At 45.3% G+C, this 17,828-nt stretch overlaps 1 protein-coding gene and 1 pseudogene across 3 annotated transcripts in view; both read right to left on the bottom strand.

Annotated features, from left to right (window-relative positions):
* Window positions 1–975: 975 nt before the first annotated feature.
* CPA6 (carboxypeptidase A6) overlaps window positions 976–17,828 on the bottom strand; it is a 366,630-nt gene continuing 349,777 nt past the window's right edge. The window contains exon 11 of one of the 3 annotated variants that reach the window (XM_063611539.1): window positions 976–1,017. In XM_063611539.1, the coding sequence (XP_063467609.1) occupies window positions 1,016–1,017 (2 nt within the window). In that variant the 3' untranslated portion in view covers window positions 976–1,015. Of the gene's footprint in view, window positions 1,018–12,413; window positions 13,068–17,828 lie in introns of those variants that run through there. The other 2 variants (XM_055298960.2, XM_063611540.1) reach the window with 2 other exon arrangements.
* LOC129493167 (large ribosomal subunit protein uL11-like) lies at window positions 13,952–14,573 on the bottom strand (annotated as a pseudogene).

The following is a 17,828-nucleotide window of genomic DNA, read 5'->3' as shown; positions in this document are numbered from 1 at the left end:
ACTTTTTTTGTGGTCAGTTCCCCAAAAGGCAGGTAAATATCAAAGGAAAAACTTAAAGGGTAAAAATACGCAAGCTTGCATGTCTGTTGCTCTATGTGCGCACAAGCATAAACGATTTTAAAATTTTGGACTACAGTCCAGGCATGGCTGTGTGGCACACTGTCAGAACAGGAAACATGACATCCCCTTTCCTATTTATAGGCTTGAAGCTATGGGTATGGTTTAGGTCTGGAAATGACCTGCTGCCTGAGGGCCTGGAAAATGAGTGCATGATCACATACCCGGCCTTCAGTGGACAGGTAGACTGCATGTCCCTGACTGGTGCTGAAGAAGCAGGAAAAGCAAAACGACTGCAAACAAGGACGAGATGTACCTTGCACATCAGTAGAGAAGGGGTAGACACAGCTATGAAATGATAAATGTAGGGTGTACTAATCCTCCTGAATAGTTAGAAATTGTTTCCTGTGGTTGTTAAGCAATTATCCCCTGCTGAAAGGTGCCTTCGGTGCAGAGGGTTAAAATTCTTTTTTTTTTTTTCTTTTTTTTTGAGACGGAGTCTCGCTCTGTCGCCCAGGCTGGAGTGCAGTGGCGCAATCTCTGATCTCTGCTCACTGCAAGTTCCGCCTCCCGGGTTCACGCCATTCTCCTGCCTCAGCTCCCGAGTAGCTGGGACTACAGGCGCCCGCCACCACACCTGGCTAATTTTTTGTATTTTTAATAGAGACAGGGTTTCACCGTGTTAGCCAGGATGGTCTCAATCTCCTGACCTCGTGATCTGCCTGCCTCGGCCTCCCAAAGTGCTGGGATTACAGGCGTGAGCCACTGCGCCCGGCCTTAAAATTCTTTTATGATGTGGCGTGTCTAAGCTACCGGTCCCTTTCCACAGATGACAGCATGCTAGAAGGGTTAGTTTTAGAAGGAAGAGTGGAGACAAATCCAGAGTTTGAGACCTACCTGGAATGGCAGGCAGGATGGGAGGGCTTCAGCTGCTGATGGTGATGGAGGTGGGGGAGTTTTCTGAGCAGTGGGAGACAAGAGAGGGTGCTGGTTATCCACAGGCGACAGAGAAGTTGCTAAGAGAGAAGCTGCTAAATATTGATGCAAAACTTACCTTCTTTACAATTTTGCCCGTAGATTACCTTGACAGGAGGCAGTATCAATCACACTGCAGCTACTCAATAAACATTTATTGAATAAATACACTGGGACATGAATTTTTCTCTGGCAGATTGTTACATACTCAGACTGGTAAGTATATCCATAAACTATTTTAGTTTTGTTACTTTATTTATATTTGAGACAGGGTCTTGCTCTGTTGCCCAGTGCAGTGGTGTGATCATAGCGAACTGTGGCCTCTACCTCCCGGGCTCAAGTGATCCTCTTGCCTCGGCCTCCCAAAATGCTGGGATTACAGGCATGAGCCATCACACCCAGCCCTAGTTTTGATACTTTAGACTTATAAGTATAAAACTCTTATTATTCCAGAGTGCCAAATAGGGATATTTCTTCCCATGAAAGCCTGTATTTAAATGACTTTCTCCTCCTTTTAGGGGAGATATTTATTGAAACAGTTTTTCTCCAAGTTGACAAATTTGTCAACAGTGGGCTATAGAAAAAAAATGAACTTCCTAATTAGCCAAGTAGCTTGTGTGTCTAGTAGTTTGAGTGTTAGATCAAGGTGGAAACTTAATGATTTCCCCAGCGTCAGTAAAGATCGTAATCACTGAAGATCTCTGCATATTAGAAAAACATTTTCTAACTCAGTGGTGTCTCATCTGATCTGCATACTTTTGTTTTTAGACTAATATTTTTTCCTCAAGTGACAGGGCTTACTTGCATTCCCTACCTTATGTTCTTACATATTTGTAAAATTTAGAAAACCTTGCATAGTATGGACAATGCGAGCTCAGGTTCTTTGCTGCTGTTTTCCATGTTACCTCCTTTAATCCTTATAATACATCTGTGATATAGGTTTTGTTATCCCCATTTTGCAGATCAAAACCGAAGGAGGCCTCCTCTGGAGTGCAAGTTAGAGACCCAGGCCTGATAATCAGAACCTTTTCTTTTTTCTACATGAAAAGCCAAACATACACTTGTCTTATTCTGCTCTACTTTTACAAGAGGAATTACATTTGGAATTTTGAAAACGTCTGTTCCCTGGTTTACCCTAGGCATTCTCATTGATCTTTTGGAAACAAAATCTTACTTTTTTTTTTCCGCTTAGTGTTCTAGAACTAAAGGCGCAGATTAAAATCTATGTGATCCTGCAAAGAATGACTGGGCTAAACATAAAATTAGATAGTATGGAAAACTGAGCCATTATGTTCATATTCAACCGCTAAATGTTTTAGTAAAATATATTGAATGGGCCTGGTGCGGTGGCTCATGCCTGTAATCCCAGCACTTTGGGAGGCCGAGGTGGGCGGATCACAAAGTCAGGAGTTTGAGACCAGCCTGGCCAACATGGTGAAACCCCGTCTTTACTAAAAATACAAAAATTAGCTGAGCATGGTGGCAGCTGCCTGTAATCCCAGCTACTCGGGAGGCTGAGGCAGGAGAATCACTTGAACCTGGGAGGCGGAGGTTGCAGGAGGTTGCCGCCTGGGAGCCGAGATCATGCCATTGCACTGCAGCCTGGGCAACAAGAGCAAAACTCTGTCTCAAAAAAAAAATATATATATATATACATATATGTAGATCTACATATATGTATACATATATATATGTATATATACACACACACACATACACATACAGGGGCCAGGCAAGATGGCTCATGCCTGTAATTTCAGCATTTTGAGAGACTGAGGCAGATGGATGGCTTGAGGTCAGGACTTTGAGACCATCCTAGCCAACATGGTGAAAACCCATCTTTACTAAAACTACAAAAATTAAAAATTAGCTGGGTGTAGTGGTGCATGCCTGTAATCCCAGCTACTCAGGCGGCTAAGGCAGGAGAATTGCCTCAAACCTGGGAGGTGGAGGTTGCAGTGTGCCGAGATGGCACCATTACACTCTAGCCTGGGTGACAGAGTGAGACTCCATCTCAAAAAGAAAAAAATATATATATGTGTGTGTATACATATTTATAATGATACAGGTTGAGTATCCCTTATCCAAAATGCTGGGGATGCAGAAGTGTTCCAGATTTTGGATTTTCTTGGATTTTGGGATGTTTGTATATACATAATAAGATATCTTGGAGGACGAGACCGAAGTCTAAGTGCAAAATTTACGTGTATTTCTTATATACCTTATATATAGATCCTGAAGGTAATCCTATACAATATTTTAAATACTTTTATGCATGAAACAAAGTTTTGACTGTGTTTTGACTGCAACTTGTCACATGAGGTCAGATGTGGAATTTTCCACTTGTGGTGTCATGTCAGTGTTCATAAAGTTTCAAATTTTGGGGCATTTTGGAGTTTGAATTTTCAGATGAGGGATGCTCAACCTGTACCAAAAGTTGGTGCTAGCCGATTAAGCAGAAAAGGAGTTTATTATGTGGATATTTAGGAGAGAACCAGCTCAAGCCTTAGAGTTTAGGAATAACATCCAGCTACAGGCTGCAGAACTGGCCTGATGTGTTTAACCATGGCCCCCACAACTGTCCTACAAGCACTGAGGGACACTGCTGGTGTCCCCACCCAACACTGCCATTTCCGCAGCAGCAACTTGGCCGCCGTTTTTGCCATCACAAAGATTCTGTATATCATTTCCTTCCTCAAGTTGCTCCAGTTTGTTTCCCTGAAATTTCCTATACTGATTTTTTTTAAACCCTATATTGATTTCTTTTTATTGTGGTAAGAACATTTAACATGAGATCTACTCTCTTAAGTATTTTTAAGTGTACAATCCAGTATTATTAACTATAGGCACAATATTGTACAGTGGAGCTCTATAACTTATTCATCTTGCATAATTGAAAATTCGACCCATTGAGTAGCAACCATCACTCTGGAACAGATTCTTACTGGGAGAGCCTAAGTCATCTGCCTGTATTTTGTAAAGGAGATCGCAGAACTATATTTTTTGGGTTCTATCTTAGCAAGGCAGGATTCTTAAAGCTTCACATTCTTATACATGACAAAAGCATTCAAAGGTGCTAGCCACACAGAAATTATCGCAAATGTCCACTATAGTTTTTAATGTTGACAAGACTAGACTCCAAATGGTTCATCCCAAAATAACAATGCCTAGTAATTTCAAAATTTCAAATTATTGGTTTGAACACTGTAAAAACAATATATAATCTTCAGCAATGATTCCTAAAAATTCCCTTTTTTTTACACTCCTATCCAGTATCCTACAAACTGCAGCTGCCTGTGCCTCCTCCCCTCAAAGCCCCTGGGAAAGCTCCCATTCTTTGTCTAAAGATCCTCTTTCTTCCCTCCTGCTTTCCTCAGCCCTCCTCTCAGCTTCCCATTGCAAAAGCTCAAGAACTGGTCTAGTAAGACAGAAGCTGCCTTGGAGGGAGGCAGAGGAAAGAGATTAAGGCCATGTCCTCTGCCCACTTTTTGATGGGGTTGTTTGTTTTTTTCTTGTAAATTTGTTTGAGTTCATTGTAGATTCTGGATATTAGCCCTTTGTCAGATGAGTAGGTTGTGAAAATTTTCTCCCATTGTGTAGGTTGCCTGTTCACTCTGACGATAGTTTCTTTTGCTGTGCAGAAGCTCTTTAGTTTAATGAGATCCCATTTGTCGATTTTGGCTTTTGTTGCCATTGCTTTTGGTGTTTTAGACATGAAGTCCTTGCCCACGCCTATGTCCTGAATGGTATTGCCTAGGTTTTCTTGTAGGATTTTAATGGTTTTAGGTCTAACATAGAAGTCTTTAATCCATCTTGAATTATTTTTTTTTATTTTTTATTTTTATTTATTTTTTATTTTTTATTTTATTTATTTTTATTTTTTTTTGCATACAAAAACAATAAACATTTTCTAAAAATACAAACAAAAAGATGCGTATCAAACATATTAGGAAGGTTGCACATGGGAAGTCGGGGAATAGAAATGGGGGTGGGAGTTAAAATAAATGAGAGAGGGACTTTATATGGATCAGTGATAATAACTCAATCCTCTATTTGACAAAGAAGAGGGAGAAGGAAGAGGAAGAAAAAGAAAGTGGGATAAAGGATCAGAAAGGGAGGAAAATAGAAAAAATTAGAGTATGACTCCAGGGTAGGCCTGTTTTGTTGTCATTGAGTTGGTTGGTTGGTTTGTCTGTTGTATTCTTCATGTTTCGCCAAGTTGGCCAGACTGGTCTCGAACTCCTAGCCCGAAGTGATCAACCCGCCTCGCCCCCCAGAGTGCCGGGACCACAGGCGTGAGCCACCACGTCCAGCCCCCACATTGCTTTTGGCCTCCGTGGTAGACCTCCCAGACGGAGCGGCCAGGCAGAGGAGCTCCTCACTTCTACACAGACATGGGGCGGCCGGGCAGAGGGGCTCCTCACTTCCCAGATGGGGCGGCCAGGCAGAGACGCTCCTCACTTCTTCCCAGACGATAGGTGGCCGGGCAGAGGCGCTCCTCACTTCCCAGACGATGGGTGGTCGGGCAGAGGCGCTCCCCACTTCCCAGACGATGGGTGGCCGGGCAGAGGCGCTCCTCACTTCCCAGACGATGGGCGGCCGGGCAGAGGCGCTCCTCACCTCCCAGACGATGGGTGTCCGGGCAGAGGCACTCCTCACTTCCCAGATGGGGCAGCCGGGCAGAGGCGCTCCTCACTTTCCAGACGATGGGTGGTCAGACAGAGGCGCTCCTCACCTCCCAGACGATGGGTGGCCGGGCAGAGGCGCTCCTCACCTCCCAGACGATGGGTGGCCGGGCAGAGGCGCTCCTCACCTCCCAGACGGGGTGGCCGGGCAGAGGCGCTCCTCACTTCTTCCCGGACGGGGCGGCCGGGCAGAGGCGCTCCTCACTTCTTCCCGACGGGGCGGCCGGGCAGAGGCGCTCCTCACTTCTTCCCGGACGGGGCGGCCGGGCAGAGGCGCTCCTCACTTCCTCCCGGACGGGGCGGCCGGGCAGAGGCGCTCCTCACTTCCTCCCGGACGGGGCGGCCGGGCAGAGGCGCTCCTCACTTCCTCCCGGACGGGGCGGCCGGGCAGAGGCGCTCCTCACTTCCTCCCGGACGGGGCGGCCGGGCAGAGGCGCTCCTCACTTCCTCCCGGACGGGGCGGCCGGGCAGAGGCGCTCCTCACTTCCTCCCGGACGGGGCGGCCGGGCAGAGGCGCTCCTCACTTCTTCCCGGACGGGGCGCCCGGGCAGAGGCGCTCCTCATTTCTTCCCGGACGGGGCGGCCGGGCAGAGGCGCTCCTCACTTCCCAGACGGGGCGGCCGGGCAGAGGCGCTCCTCACTTCTTCCCGGATGGGGCGGCCGGGCAGAGGCGCTCCTCACTTCTTCCCGGACGGGGCGGCCGGGCAGAGGCGCTCCTCACTTCTTCCCAGACGGGGGCGGCCAGGCAGAGGCGCTCCTCACTTCTTCCCGGACGGGGCGGCCGGGCAGAGGCGCTCCTCACTTCTTCCCGGACGGGGCGGCCGGGCAGAGGCGCTCCTCATTTCTTCCCGGGCGGGGCGGCCGGGCAGAGGCCCTCCTCACTTCCTCCCGGACGGGGCGGCCGGGCAGAGGCGCTCCTCACTTCCTCCCGGACGGGGCGGCCGGGCAGAGGCGCTCCTCACCTCCCAGACGATGGGAGGCCGGGCAGAGGTGCTCCTCACTTCCCAGACGATGGGTGGCCGGGCAGAGGCGCTCCTCACTTCCCAGACGGGGCGGCCGGGCAGAGGCGCTCCTCACTTCCCAGACAGGGTGGCCGGGCAGAGGCGCTCCTCACTTCCCAGACGATGGGTGGCCGGGCAGAGGCGCTCCTCACTTCCCAGACGGGGCGGCCGGGCAGAGGCGCTCCTCACTTCCCAGACGGTGGGTGGCCGGGCAGAGGCGCTCCTCACTTCCCAGACGGGGCGGCCGGGCAGAGGCGCTCCTCACTTCCCAGACGGTGGGTGGCCGGGCAGAGGCGCTCCTCACTTCCCAGACGGTGGGTGGCCGGGCAGAGGCGCTCCTCACTTCCCAGACGGTGGGTGGCCGGGCAGAGGCGCTCCTCACTTCCCAGACGGTGGGTGGCCGGGCAGAGGCGCTCCTCACTTCCCAGACGGTGGGTGGCCGGGCAGAGGCGCTCCTCACTTCCCAGACGGTGGGTGGCCGGGCAGAGGCGCTCCTCACTTCCCAGACGGTGGGTGGCCGGGCAGAGGCGCTCCTCACTTCCCAGACGGTGGGTGGCCGGGCAGAGGCGCTCCTCACTTCCCAGACGGTGGGTGGCCGGGCAGAGGTGCTCCTCACCTCCCAGACTGGGCGGCCGGGCAGAGGCGCTCCCCACCTTCCAGATGGGGCGGCGGCCGGGCAGGGGCTGCAATCCCAGCACCCTGGCAGGCCAAGGCAGGCGGCCGGGGGGTAGAGGCTGCCACGAGGCCAGACCACGCCACCGCCCTCCAGCCCGGGCAACACCGAGCACTGGGTGAGCGAGACTCCGTCTGTAGTCCCAGTACCTCGGGAGGCTGAGGCGGGCAGAGCACTCGGCGTCAGGGGCTGGCGACCAGCGTGGCCAAGATGGCGAACGCGTGCCTGCATCCAAAGGAGAAAAGGCAGGCAGCGGTGGCGCGCGCCGGCAGTCCCATGCAGTCTGCGGCGGGGGCAGCAGCAAGCCGAGTAGATTGTAGCCTGGGCCAGAGAGAGAGAGAGAGAGAGAGAGAGAGAGAGAGAGAAAGAAAGAAGGAAGGAAGGAAGGAAGGAAGGAAGGAAGGAAGGAAGGAAGGAAAGAAAGAAAGAAAGGCAATCCATCTTGAATTAATTTTTGTATAAGGTGTAAGGAAGGGATCCAGTTGCAGCTTTCTACATATGGCTAGCCAGTTTTCCCAGCACCATTTATTAAATAGGGAATCCTTTCCCCATTTCTTGTTTTTGTCAGGTTTGTCAAAGATCGGATAGTTGTAGCTATGCGGCATCATTTCTGAGGGCTCTGTTCTGTTCCATTGATCTATGTCTCTGTTGTGGTACCAGTACCATGCTGTTTTGGTTACTGTAGCCTTGTAGTATAGTTTAAAGTCAGGTAGCGTGATGCCTCCAGCTTTGTTCTTTTGGCTTAGGATTGACTTGGCGATGCGGGCTCTTTTTTGGTTCCATATGAACTTTAAAGTAGTTTTTTCCAATTCTGTGAAGAAAGTCATTGGTAGCTTGATGGGGATGGCATTGAATCTATAAATTACCTTGGGCGGTATGGCCATTTTCACGATATTGATTCTTCCAACCCATGAGCATGGAATGTTCTTCCATTTGTTTGTATCCTCATTTATTTCATTGAGCAGTGGTTTGTAGTTCTCCTTGAAGAGGTCCTTCACATCCCTTGTAAGTTGGATTCCTAGGTATTTTATTCTCTTTGAAGCAATTGTGAATGGGAGTTCACTCATGATTTGGCTCTCTGTTTGTCTGTTATTGGTGTACAAGAATGCTTGTGATTTTTGTACATTAATTTTGTATCCTGAGACTTTGCTGAAGTTGCTAATCAGCTTAAGGAGATTTTGGGCTGAGACAATGGGATTTTCTAGATATACAATCATGTCATCTGCAAACAGGGACAATTTGACTTCCTCTTTTCCTAATTGAATACCCTTTATTTCCTTCTCCTGCCTGATTGCTCTGGCCAGAACTTCCAGCACTATGTTGAATAGGAGCAGTGAGAGAGGGCATCTCTGTCTTGTGCCAGTTTTCAGAGGGAATGCTTCCAGTTTTTGCCCATTCAGTCAGACATTTATGCAGCCAAAAAACACATGAAGAAATGCTCCTCATCACTGGCCATCAGAGAAATGCAAATCAAAACCACAGTGAGATACCATCTCACACCAGTTAGAATGGCCATCATTAAAAAATCAGGAAACAACAGGTGCTGGAGAGGATGTGGAGAAATAGGAACACTTTTACACTGTTGGTGGGACTGTAAACTAGTTCAACCATTGTGGAAGTCAGTGCGGCGATTCCTCAGGGATCTCGAACTAGAAATACCATTTGACCCAGCCATCCCATTACTGGGTATATACCCAAAGGACTATAAATCATGCTGCTATAAAGACACATGCACACGTATGTTTATTGCGGCACTATTCACAATAGCAAAGAGTTGGAACCAACCCAAATGTCCAACAACGATAGACTGGAATAAGAAAATGTGGCACATATACACCATGGAATACTATGCAGCCATAAAAAATGATGAGTTCGTGTCCTTTGTAGGGACATGGATGAAACTGGAAAACATCATTCTCAGTAAACTATCGCAAGGACAAAAAACCAAACACCGCATGTTCTCACTCATAGGTGGGAATTGAACAATGAGAACTCATGGACACAGGAAGGGGAACATCACGCTCCGGGGACTGTTGTGGGGTGGGGGGAGGGGGGAGGGACAGCATTAGGAGATACACCTAATGCTAAATGACGAGTTAATGGGTGCAGGAAATCAACATGGCACATGGATACATATGTAACAAACCTGCACATTGTGCACATGTACCCTAAAACCCTAAAGTATAATGAAAAAAACAAAAAAAAAAACAAAGAGATTAAGGCCGGCAAAACTAGAATTCTCTTTAAGGGAAGGGATGGGAAAGGGAGAGACACTGGTACACTAAAAGCTTGTAACTAGTCATAGGATGGACACTTTTATTAGTGATACTTAAGCACTACTTGGAATAATTGACTGGTCTTAAAAGATGCAGAATGCTGTCAGATCTGGGGTTGAAATGTTGACTGTAGTTCCAAGTGTCTTCTATAGGAAAACAGCTTGGCTAAAGATAACAAATAAAAAGGAGCAGACTCACAGGTATTTTAAAGGAAAGACAAAGACTAGTGTTCACATTTAGGAGTCTAAAAAGAACATTAATTTGATTTCAGGTTCCCAGTGCAGAATTAATTCTTTAGCAGTAAATTCTACTAAGAGTTACTATAAATTATTGTCACAGATAGTTAGGTGATTCTCGGATGCTCCTAGTGAGCTCAGTGCTACCTTTTTAGGATATTCTCATGTGTCTTCCTTGAAAGTTTGGGACAAGCGCAATGACACTTCAAATATTCATTCTTTTATGAAATTTTGTTGACCCTGACACAAAGCTGTTAAACTGTCTACTCACGTTTACTGCTCCACCAAATGAAAACTTTACACAATATTTCCGATCAGCATTGCTTGAGATAGACAGCTGGATCTAAACACATCCAGCAACACCATTTCTGCTTAGCAGATATCAGATTGTTTCCCTTAGAATACTGAATACAGCTCCAAATTACTGAAGAATTCCATCTAGGAGAGCAGGGATTTTTGTCTCTGCCAAAAGGATAGCTATCACAGAAATGCAAGAACTGAACCTAACACCAGTCATTTGGTTATTGCAAATTATTTCTTCCACTGGACTGCTGGCTCACATTCATGGAAGGGCCAGGTATTGCTGCTATCTTTCAATTCTTCCCAAATGGGGAAGAATTTACTATTGAGTCAGTTTGAAACTTAGAACATACTGTTTCGGTGTCATATGGATAGATCATGAAGCTAGCCTCTTAGTTTAACTCATAACTAAATTATAAGGTTAATAATATTCAGTGTATACGCTATAACGTTCTAAGTTGTAATTGGATGTGCTTGCCTTGCCTAGCCTGGGCTGGTAAAACAAGGATGGATGCCCTGGGCAGAGACTCCCACTGGGCATCCACTGGGGAAAGAGGAAATAGTCCTAGAAGTCATAACTGCAGAAATAGGGTCAGGGGGTGGAAAATGAGGACTTAATTAGGGTCTGCCTTAGAAGATCTTCAAGCTGCCTTATTTTCATGTGCATTATTCAGACGTCTGAGCAGTTCCTGGTGCAATGTGTTTTGTGAAATATATTAGGCATTCAGTGCAGCTGTTTCCAGGTTTATTATGCAATATTCTGATTCTGATTCATGAAAATATTGCATTAAATACAATCGCTCATGTAATTACTGTGCTTAATCTACAGCATACTTTAATTAACACTGCACAGAATTCTGATTTAATCAATTAGATTTGATCTAGTGCAACTTAGCTGTAAATACTTTTATGATGCAGCAGCCCAAAATAATTATTGAGACCTAGGGTAATATACAACTCTAAAACTAACACATTGCCTATGTTGAAAAGAGCGCATCATAATTTGAACTATAATTTTATTATTTACAAAAGTAAACTATAAAGAGTAGATCATTCCGTTTCCAATAATAGCCTATTAAAAAAATCTCATTGGGAGTGTTAGAACTTAAAAAATATGTTTTATTTTTTAAAGAGTAAACTCAAGCAAGAGTCACTGCTTTCTGACTGTGTAAATAGTCTTATTAACATCAATATCTCATGATGTTTCTTAATGTTATAGGTTAAATTTTATCTCCCCCTTCCCCACAAAGAGATACATTGAAGTTTTAACTTCCAGTACCTCTGAATGTAGGGTCATTGCAGATGTAGTTAGGAATGAGGTCATACTGGAATAAGGTGGGACCATGATCCAATATGACTGTTGTCTTTCTAAGACGAATGTGAAGGCAGAAACACACAAAGAGAAAGACATATAAGTCCAAGACAGAGATTAGTGTTTTGTAGCTGCAAGCCAAGGAACGCTAAGGACTTCTGGTAACCAACCAGAAGCTAGGAAGAGGCAAGGGAGGGGTTCTCCTACAGGTTTCACAGCAAACACGGCCCCACTGACATCTTGATTTTAGATCACAGGTATAATTGTGATTGGGATCACTTTGCCTGGCCTAAAATATGATATTTTGTCTAGAAGTTTTAGTTATTTCCAGCAGTCCAGATACCTATCTTGTCATTGCCTTATAAATGGAAGTCTATGATTTTAAATATATTTCTAAGCCTCAATTTCCTCATTTGAAAAATGAGGACAGTTTATACCTCATAGTATTGTAGTATTGTGGGGAATAATTGAGATGATTAGTGTAAAGCTCTTAATTCTGTGCCTGTACTTCAATTAATGTTTACTTATTTTTTTAAAAAATGGCATTATCAGAGTCTAAACATACGTTGCTCTATCTTGCTGTATTTTTATTCATATATGGCACACCTAATACCAGGAAATGAAGATGTGAATAATCTAAGGTTCTAATAAATTTTATGTTATATATATATATATGAGACGGAGTATCGCTCTGTCGTGCGATCTCAGCTCACTGCAACCTCCGCCTCCTGGGTTCGAGCGATTCTCCTGCCTCAGTTTCCTGAGTAGCTGGGACTACAGGCGTGCGCCACCACGCCCAGCTAATTTTTGTATTTTCAGTAGAGACGGAGTTTCACCATGTTGGCCAGGATGGTCTTGATCTCTTGACCTCGTCATCCGCCCGCCTCAGCCCAAATTGCTGGAATTACAGGTGTGAGCCACCGCGCCCAGCCTATGTTTATTATATTAAGAAACATAGTAGGTTTTTTCCATTTCATAATTTTCCATTTCCAGTGAGAACCAAGTAATTAAACATCATTATTAGCCTAGATCTTAACTGAGAACATGAGATTTATTGAAGGGAAATCCTCAATTAATACGAACATTTCTTGAGAAATGGGAAATTTGAAAACATTCCCTCCCACCATAATCAAATAAGACTCTAAAAGGATAGAAAATGGATGCTTTTTCTTATAACAAACTAGGCTATGCCCTGTTTTTTACTGTTTTCTATTGCCACAAAGTCAAATTGCGTGGGGTCTTTTTAAAGTCCATAGACATGTTCACTCTAAGCAGCTGCCCTTCTCTTTGAAAACAATTTCTATCCAGGGCCAAGTAGGCCTTGCTCGGAATCCTATGGCAGGTGACCTGAGCCTTGGGCTGTCTCAGGGACATTTCTTTAGCAGGTGCATTGCGATATTTTTCACAGCCAGCATAGTTTCTGTACAGGTGGGTTTGATGAGCACCTCTGGGAGTAAAAATCCAAAATATCCAGTGTCACGTAGTTCGAAAGCAAATGCATAAGGTATTCCATTTTTGTAGGCCCAGTCCATTGAGCTACCAGAGCTCACATCTAAAAGTTAAAACAAAAAAAAGATTAGCCTCACTAAAGAGTCAGTATAATTTTCTAAATGTATATACTGTAAAGTATCCGCTTATTAAGCTTTACTAAATCCTTCCAATTAAATGCTGTTTCAATAAGAATGATTTAACAGGAGTTCCTTGGCATCTGGTGCATGGAACTTATAAATCATCCCTTCAACCATCTTTAAGGATCCAGTTTATGTGTGAATGCCTTACCAGCACGAAGACTTCAAAATTTCTCAACCTCAATTCCAAAAACGTTTTATGTTCATCCCCACTTTATTCACCTAAAAACAACCTATACTGGGAACTCTTTTTGTTTTTAGTTATCACTCAGTTCTTCTTCACTTCAGTGTCTAGAATATCGAAATTGTGTTCCCAGAAATGTCTTTTTTTTTTTTTTTTTTTTTTTTTGAGACGGAGTCTCCCTCTGCCACCCAGGCTGGAGTGCAGTGTCACAATCTTGGCTCACTGCAACCTCCTCCTCCTGGGTTCAAGTGATTCTCCTGCCTCAGCCTCCTGAGTAGCTGGGATTACAGGCCCGTGCCACCATGCCTAGCTAATTTTTGTATTTGTAGTAGAGACAGGGTTTTACCATGTTGGCCACGATGGTCTTGAACTCCTGGGCTCAACTGATCCTCCCGCCTTGGCCTCCCAAAGTGCTGGGATTACAGGCGTGAGCCACTGTGCCTGGCCCCAGAAAACCTCCTTATTTCTTCCACCTCCGTGTTTCCACTCGGGCTTAACCTATTCTGTGCTTTTACTTAGATTGGTAATTTCCAGATTCCTCCGTTTTCTTGTAGTTTCATTTGATTCTCTAGTTGGCCATGGTCAATTATTTTGTTTTTTTCTTTTTTTTTTTTTTTCCACCAGTTGTCAAACGATCCTTTATTTAAATATTTTCCTTTGTGCTTAACTGGCTGGGCATTCCACAGCACCACTGTTGATGTCATCTATGATGTCATGAGGGTGGCGGCCATCAACATTACAGCCCACAGCCTGGGCAGTCCCCAAGATCTCTTTAATGGTTCCAGAGAGTTCTCTGGCTAAGGATCAGTGCTGCATCTGTCGAGCAATGTTGACAATCTCATCAAAAGTGATATTCCCACTGTGTTTAATGTTTTTCTGTTTCTTTCTGTCTCTTGGTGGTTCCTTGAGGGCTTTGATGATCAGGGCAGAGGCAGAAGGCACCACCTCAATCTGGGCCTGTCTGTTCTGAATGGTCAGTTTCACTGTAATCCTCAGGCCCTTCCAGTCACCTGTTGCCTTGGCAATGTCATCACCAACCTTTTTTGGAGACAGACCCAGGGGGCCGATCTTGGGGGCCAGGGCAGAAGTGGCACCGACTTCACCTCCGGTGCACCTCAGGTATACGACTTTGATCTCGTTGGGGTCGAACTTTGGCGGCATGATGGAGGCGGCTGGTGTCGGATGAACCCGGATTCGGGACGACCGAAGAAAGTTGCACCTTGGCCTCCTCCGAGCCGAAAGCCGAGAGCCATGGTCAATTATTTCACCGAATTTCTCTCCAGATCCTCAACATGCCTCATTCCTGTCCTTTTCCTGCTTTTGTTTGGCTCATCCTCAATCCCTGGCCCAGTTTCTCTGCTTCCACTGTGCCTCTAGGGAGCTAGAGAAAGTCTTTGCTGAGTAGAGGTACTATAAAGTCACACTACCTCATTACTGAAGTCTTTTTCTGCCCCCATGCTGCTGTAGGTTCCTTTTCTAGTTCTCTACTTACTGAAACTTTCCCATTCTCTTCTCATCTTCACTTTACACTGTCCCCACTACTCTAGATCAGGGGTCCCCAACCCCCAGGCCACAGACTGGTACTGGTATGATCTATAAGTTCCATGCACTGGTACTGGTCCAAGGCCTGTTAGGACTTGGGCTGCACAGTGGGAGGTGAGTGGTGGGTGAGCCAGTGAGGCTTCATCTGTATTGACAGCCACTCGCTATCGCTTGCATTACTACCTGAGCTCTGCCTCCTGTCAGATCAGTGGCAGCATTAGATTCTCATAGGAACATGAACCCTATCGTGAACTGCACATATGAGGGATCTAGGTTGTGCACTCCTTAGAAGAATCTTATGCCTGATGATCTGTCACTGTCTCCCATCACCCCTAGATGGGACTGTCTAGTTGCAGGAAAACAAGCTCAGGGCTCCCGATGATTCTACATTATGGTGAATTATTTCATTCTATATTACAACGTAATAATAATGGAAATAAAGTGCGCAACGAATGTAATGCATTTGAATCATCCTAAAATCATCCTTCCCCCCACCCCACCCGTCTGTGGAATAATTGTCTTCCATGAAACCAGTCCCCGGTGCCAAAAAGGTTGGGGGCCACTGCTGTAGATGATTGCCTCACTGCCTCCTCTACTGACATCAGAGCCCTCTGACCTTCCCCCTTTGAGCTCAGAGGAAGAAATGCTGCCTGTCTTTTACATGCGTCACCACTTGATACTGTTGGTTATTGTCGTCTCTGGTAGTAAAAGGCCCTTCTCCATGACTTTGTGTTATTAATTATGCATCTGCATTGGCCTAAGTACTCAAGGACCCCTTTCCTATAGCACTTCCTGCACATTATCATACCATATGCCCTTCGTTACCCTCTTCTTTTTCCTCTTTCTTTTGCTTTAGAATCCGAGGGAGAACCTATATATACTGTGTCCACATCCTCAACCACTTTCAATCTGGCTATTGCCTCTACCCGTGTATGAAACCTTCTTTTTGAAGATTACCAATGGCCGCAGGCCTAGCCTCTTTTTCTTTTCTTTTTTTTTTTGTTGTTTTCACCTCAGATTCCACTTTTAATGTCTCCACAGCCTTTAACACAGCTGACAAGCCCTCTGGCTACTCTCTCCTTCTGGCTCCTGTGACCTCACACTCTCTAGCTTTTCAGCACAGAGTTGAAAGCAGGGAACTAGAGGTAGCCTGCAGCCTGGGCTGTATCTGATCCTACCACATAGCGGGTAACTTCTCTGTGCCTCAGTCTCCCTTTTTGAAAAAGAGACTGATAATACAGTACCTGCATAGCATAGGGTTGTTGGGAAAATTAGATAAAGTAAGAAATCACTTGAAAGTACTCAAGATATATTAACTTATTATTCTGCCTCTTTATACCCCCAAGTGCATATGTAGTTTTTGGTCTAACAGGCTTTTAATAATCATTCATTAAATGAATAAATGTTTCATGGAAAAATCTTTGTATACATTTTTCCTGAAATTTATATAATCCAGCTTGAGATAATCCTATTATTATTATTACTATTAAATTTTCAAAGCATGGTCATTTACTCAAAAAATAATGCTTTTATGCTATTTTTCCTAGGACAAGTTAGGATGGAATTATTATCGTTATTTTTTCTTGAGATGGTGTCTCCCTCTGTCACCCAGGCTGGAGTGCAGTGGTGTGATCTCAACTCACTGCAACCCCTGTCCCCCTGGTTCAAGAGATTCTCCTGCCTCAGTCAAATGAGTAGCTGGGATTACAGGCGCATGCCGCCATGCCCAGCTAATTTTTGGTATTTTTAGTAGAGACGGGGTTTCACCATGTTGGCCAGGCTGGTCTCGAACTCCTGCTCAGGTGATCCACCCACCTCGGCCTTCCAAAGTGCTAGGATTATAGGCGTGAGCCACCGTGCCAGGCCAGAGATGGAATAATTATGTAAAGATGACAATTAAAATGACTCTGCTGTTTCTCAGATTCCCTTTGCTTCAGTTAAGGACAGAAAATAGGCTGTGGCTTCAGTGTCCCTTTGGTTAGGGTACACTGGAACTACAAATAGTAGTCATAGTAGCCAAGTTGGAGACAACATGTGCCAACAGTTACATCACAGTGATGTGACAGCCTCATTTCTTCTTCTTTTTCTTTTTTTTTGGAAACAGAGTCTCACTCTGTCACCCAGGCTGGAGTGCAATGGCACCATCTCGGCTCACTGCAATCTCTGCTCCTGGGGTTCAAGAGATTCTCCTGCTTCAGCCTCCTGATTAGCTGCGATTACAGGCACCCCCTACCTCTGCCTCCCTGGTTCAAGCGATTCTCCTGCCTCAGCCAACTGAGTAGCTGGGATTACGGGTGCATGCCGCCATGCCCGGCTAATTTTTGTCTTTTTAGTAGATAAGGGGTTTTGCCATGTTGGCCCGGCTGGTCTAGAACTCCTGACCTCAGATGATCCACCCGCTTTGGCCTCGCAAAGTGCTAGGATTACAGACGTGAGCCACTGCACCCGGCCAGCAGCCTCATTTCTATGGTAAGATTGTTCTCAGTAAATGTAATACTCTGACTGTGCCGCTATACGAAGTTGAAAAGGTAAACGGTTAGTAAGGTTAAAAAAAATTAATGTTTAAAAACTGTTTATATATATTATGTTGGCATTAATTGGTAATATGATTTTTTAAATACAGCTTTTTTTTTCCCTTTCAAGGTGGCCACTGAAAAACAGTTCTAAAAAGGTCAACATGAGACCAATGATCATGGACTTTGGAAAAACAAACAAAACTATTGATACTCCTGACATTCTCATTATTAGAATAAACTTATTTGTCAATGTTAATTGACAAACCAAGTGTTTGTTCTGAAGGCTGAAGAAAGTGAGTGGTAAAACATTAGGAATACAGTGATAGGTAGATTAAAGAAGTCAAGGAGAACTTTGCTACCTTAATCAGAAGCATAATCAGATGTCACTACCTACGCATATACATACAACATGTGTGTGTTTACCTTCATTTGCACACACAGAC

Source organism: Symphalangus syndactylus, chromosome 11 (genome assembly GCF_028878055.3).
Source record: "Symphalangus syndactylus isolate Jambi chromosome 11, NHGRI_mSymSyn1-v2.1_pri, whole genome shotgun sequence".
NCBI classification, from domain to species: domain Eukaryota; kingdom Metazoa; phylum Chordata; class Mammalia; order Primates; family Hylobatidae; genus Symphalangus; species Symphalangus syndactylus.
The sequence above is the reverse complement of the archived record's forward strand: the minus strand, read 5'-3'. Positions and strand labels throughout refer to the sequence as shown.